Source organism: Mesitornis unicolor, unplaced genomic scaffold, assembly GCF_000695765.1.
Source record: "Mesitornis unicolor isolate BGI_N332 unplaced genomic scaffold, ASM69576v1 scaffold38228, whole genome shotgun sequence".
Classification (NCBI taxonomy): Eukaryota; Metazoa; Chordata; class Aves; order Mesitornithiformes; family Mesitornithidae; genus Mesitornis; species Mesitornis unicolor.
Genome location: NW_010204553.1, coordinates 257 through 4,007, shown reverse-complemented (window position 1 = coordinate 4,007; position 3,751 = coordinate 257). Strand labels below are relative to the sequence as shown.

Below are 3,751 nucleotides of genomic sequence, written 5' to 3'. Positions count from 1 at the left end.
GTCTTCCGCTACCTCACTCGCAGGGAGCTCTGCGAGTGCATGCGGGTGTGCAAGACCTGGTACAAGTGGTGAGTGTGGGGACACCGGGGGGGTGCACAGCCAGGCCTGCCCATGTCCTGACCCCTGCGCTGGGCACAGCCGTGATGAATCTGGCACCTGATGGGCAGCCAGAAGGGAAGGGATCTCCCAGGAGCTGGCGTTGTCTGCAGACCCTGTGGCCAGCTGCTGCCTTTGCCATATGCGCACTGGTCTTTTTATTGTCCCCTTCTGCCTCCCTCGTGTTCCCTCTGTTGAGAGACGGTGGCAGGCTGTGCTGTCACCTGAGCACCTGTGTCCCCTGCTGTGTCCTTGCGAGGTGCCCGTGTCCTTCCTTGCCCGCCGCCCTGCATGCTCCTTGCCCTTGGCTGCCTCCCGTCCTCTTCAGCCTCCCAGCAGGCTGAGGAGGGGTTGGGTTTGCCAGCTGGAAGTGCCACGGGGGGCGGGCAGCAGGCCTGGAGACAATGCTGGCGCTGGGACAGCTGTGCGTGGAGGGCTTGGGAACAGACGGGGACTGGAAACTGGGAGGTTTCTGGCTGGCGAGGACAGCACACTGGGGAAGAACCTGCTTTGATCACCAGTGGGTGGAAATGGTGTGGTGTGGTGGCTGGAGAGTGTCCCCTCAGCTGCCACTGATGTGGCATCTTCAGGGTTCAGCTGAGCTGCCCTTGGATCTTGGGTCTCCCCATGCTCCCATGAGAGGGTGGGATCAGGCTGAGTGTTTCGCATGCTGGGAGTGAGGATGCTTAAGATCCTTGCCCTGGTGGGAGGAGGGGGCAAGCAGGCAGGCAGCTGCGACTCAGAATCTGCTTATGTGGCAGCAAAACCCTGCTGGAGCTCTTCTGCTCATCCCTGGGTGGCCAGACACCCCCAGGGAAACCAGGCAGAGCAGCCTTGGCTGCGGCTGGGGCCATGCCAGAGCTGGGCTCCTCTCTGAAGCCAGACTCCTGAACTATGGGGCTCTCGGGGCTTAACTTTCAACCTTGTCCTCATCCCCAGGTGCTGTGACAAGAGATTGTGGACAAAGATAGATTTGAGCCGGTGCAAGTCCATCACCCCCCAGGCACTGAGCGGCATCATCAAAAGACAGCCAGTCAGCCTTGACCTCAGCTGGACCAATATCTCCAAAAAACAGCTTACATGGCTCGTCAACAGGCTGCCAGGTGAGCATGGGCTGGGGAGGGGTCCCTACTTCTGCCTCTGGCCTGCTCCAAGGTTTCCTGATGGCTGGACCACAGCAAGAGACGGCCTCTATGCCCTGGTACAGCATGAAAACTCGATGCCTGGCTCCCGTCACCCAGCCAGTAGTGCTGTGGTTTCCTGCTGCTGTGTGTTAACCTTTCCTGTCTCCCTGTCCCACCCTGAGCAGGGAGGGGAGCAACTTCCTCATGTACCTGGAGAAAGAGGGTTGTGATCTGGGACACGTCGGAGCCGACCAAGCCTGTCTGACTTGTTACCTCTCTCCTTTCTCCTGGCAGGCCTGAAAGACCTCATCTTAGCTGGCTGTTCGTGGTCTGCGGTCTGTGCTCTCAGTACCTCCAGCTGCCCCCTTCTCAGGACCCTCGATCTTCGGTGGGCAGTAGGAATCAAAGACCCTCAGATCCGGGACTTACTCACGCCTCCGACAGACAAACCCAGTAAGCTGTTGCCCAGGCTGGGGCGGTGGTGGCTGAGGAGGGGTCCCTGCAGGTTGTGGGGAGCTGGAGGAGGGTGATGTGCTGGGCGCGGAGCTGGAGGGCAGTGCTGGATTCAGAATGCCCTCACCCAGCAGGGCAGGTCATCCACACTCGGCTTCTCCTCACGCAGCTTCTCCTCTCCCTTTGCAGGTCAGGACAATCGCAGCAAACTCCGCAACATGATCGACTTCCGGCTCGCCGGCCTGGACATCACCGATGCCACGCTGCGGCTGATCATTCGCCATATGCCCCTGCTCTCCCGCCTCGACCTCAGCCACTGCAACCACCTTACGGACCAGTCGGCCAACCTCCTCACAGCCGTGGGCTCTTCCACACGCAACTCCCTCACCGAGCTCAACATGGCAGGTGGGTGCCATGCTGCTCGGGGTGGCCCAGGCTGGTCTCCCCATTCACCTGTGTAGGACCGAGGGTGGCATGGCTGGATTTGCCATCATAAAACGGCTTCCTCCTCCCTGCCTGACATGGGAGCTCAGCTCTGGCTTGGCAGAGGCGTTGCAGCTCATTCTTCCTCTCATCTCCCCACAGGCTGCAATAAGCTGACGGACCAGGCCTTGCTGTACCTGCGCCGCATCTCCAACGTCACTCTAATTGACCTGCGAGGTTGCAAACAGATCACCCACAAAGCCTGTGAGCTCTTCATCTCGGACCTGTCCATCAACAGCCTCTACTGCCTGTCCGATGAGAAGCTGATCCAAAAAATCAGCTAGAGACCCTCCCCGGGGCAGACTGAGGATAAGGAAAAAAGCCCATCCCACCCCTCTCGGAGAGCTGCTCCTCCACATCCCCACCTTGCCCTCCGTGTCCTGCCACTGCCTCCCACCTGACTTGGCAGGCAGGGCCGCTGCTGGCCTCACTCCACCGTCCTTCCTCCTCCTCCCTCGGGACTTCTGCCGATTAAGATGTCCCGCCAGGCTGGCCAGTACCAGAGGAGGAACGGGCACATGGCAGGGAGCCTCAGCCCGGAGGCTGGCCGCTCCTGAGACGGAGGTTGTAATAGAGATCTCTGTGCAGAGAAATGGGGCACCCTCTTCCCCCGTCTTTTCCCCTCCTCCCTGTCGTCTCCTTGCCTTGAAACACTTGTCACTTCCCCATTAGCACAAAGCTTGAGGGTCAAGGTCTCTCCAAGGAAGCGGGAGCAGAGCTGGAACAAATCATCCCCCTCCATGCCACCACCAGCTGAGCGCTTGTCAGTCCCGTGCTCTCCGCCCCCTTGCCATTTCCCTCTCCCGCTGCAGGGGCTGTGGCCGAACCCCTTCCTTCTCCCACCGCGCATCCAGGCAGCTCCTGTGCCGAGGGCAAGCGCCCCGCAGCTGGGGTGTTGCAGAGTCGCTGGTGGGCAGGAGCAGGGGTGTTACAGCCCACCCTTCCCCTGCCCGAGGAGGTGAGGCTGGGGGTGATGCACTTCCACTCGGGGCTTTCCCAAGGCACCGTGGCCAGGGCCGGGTGCTGGCTGGGAACAGGGGGGAAAGCACAGGTACATCAGAGCTCAGGGAAGACTCAGAGCATCAGCCAGGGGTGAGCGAGTGCACGGGAGGACAGGAGCCCCCTCCTTTTCCTCCCCAGCTCCCCTGCATGCAGCCCAGCATCATGAAGCACTCTCGGGCTGCCTCAGCTGGAGGGGCAAAGGCTGCTTTGTGGCCTGGGACCGAACTGTCACGAAAGCCCCACTGCATCGTCCTCTCCGTCCCCTACCCCCATTTAGCTGCCATTTTTCCTTTGCAATGAATGGTCGGTCCAAAGAACCTCTCTCTAGGGCAGCAGAGAGCTTTTTGCACTTTAAAAAAAAAAACCAACAAACAAACAAAAAAAACAACAAAAAAACAAACTTAAAAAAAAAGGAAAAAAAAAAGGTTGGAATCTTCTTTTGGGTCACTATTTTATTTCCCTCCCTGTCCTGCCCGTGACTGGGCACTCCCCATCTCCCCCGGTGTCAGGACCCCGCTCTCCCTGGCTCCCTACACATAGCACAAAGCAGCCCCCCTGTCCCCCGCCCCGGAGAGGACGGCGAGGGGCAGGGG

General features: G+C 59.9%; 1 protein-coding gene across 1 annotated transcript in view; it reads left to right on the top strand.

Annotated features, from left to right (window-relative positions):
* LOC104545861 (lysine-specific demethylase 2A) overlaps positions 1-2,481 on the top strand; it is a 6,525-nt gene extending 4,044 nt beyond the window's left edge. Inside the window, exons 6-10 of the mRNA XM_010191095.1 lie at positions 1-68; positions 1,036-1,199; positions 1,515-1,673; positions 1,863-2,078; positions 2,259-2,481. Coding sequence (XP_010189397.1) covers positions 1-68; positions 1,036-1,199; positions 1,515-1,673; positions 1,863-2,078; positions 2,259-2,440 — 789 coding nt within the window. The 3' untranslated portion in view covers positions 2,441-2,481. The remainder of the gene's footprint in view (positions 69-1,035; positions 1,200-1,514; positions 1,674-1,862; positions 2,079-2,258) is intronic.
* The last annotated feature ends 1,270 nt before the right edge of the window (positions 2,482-3,751 follow it).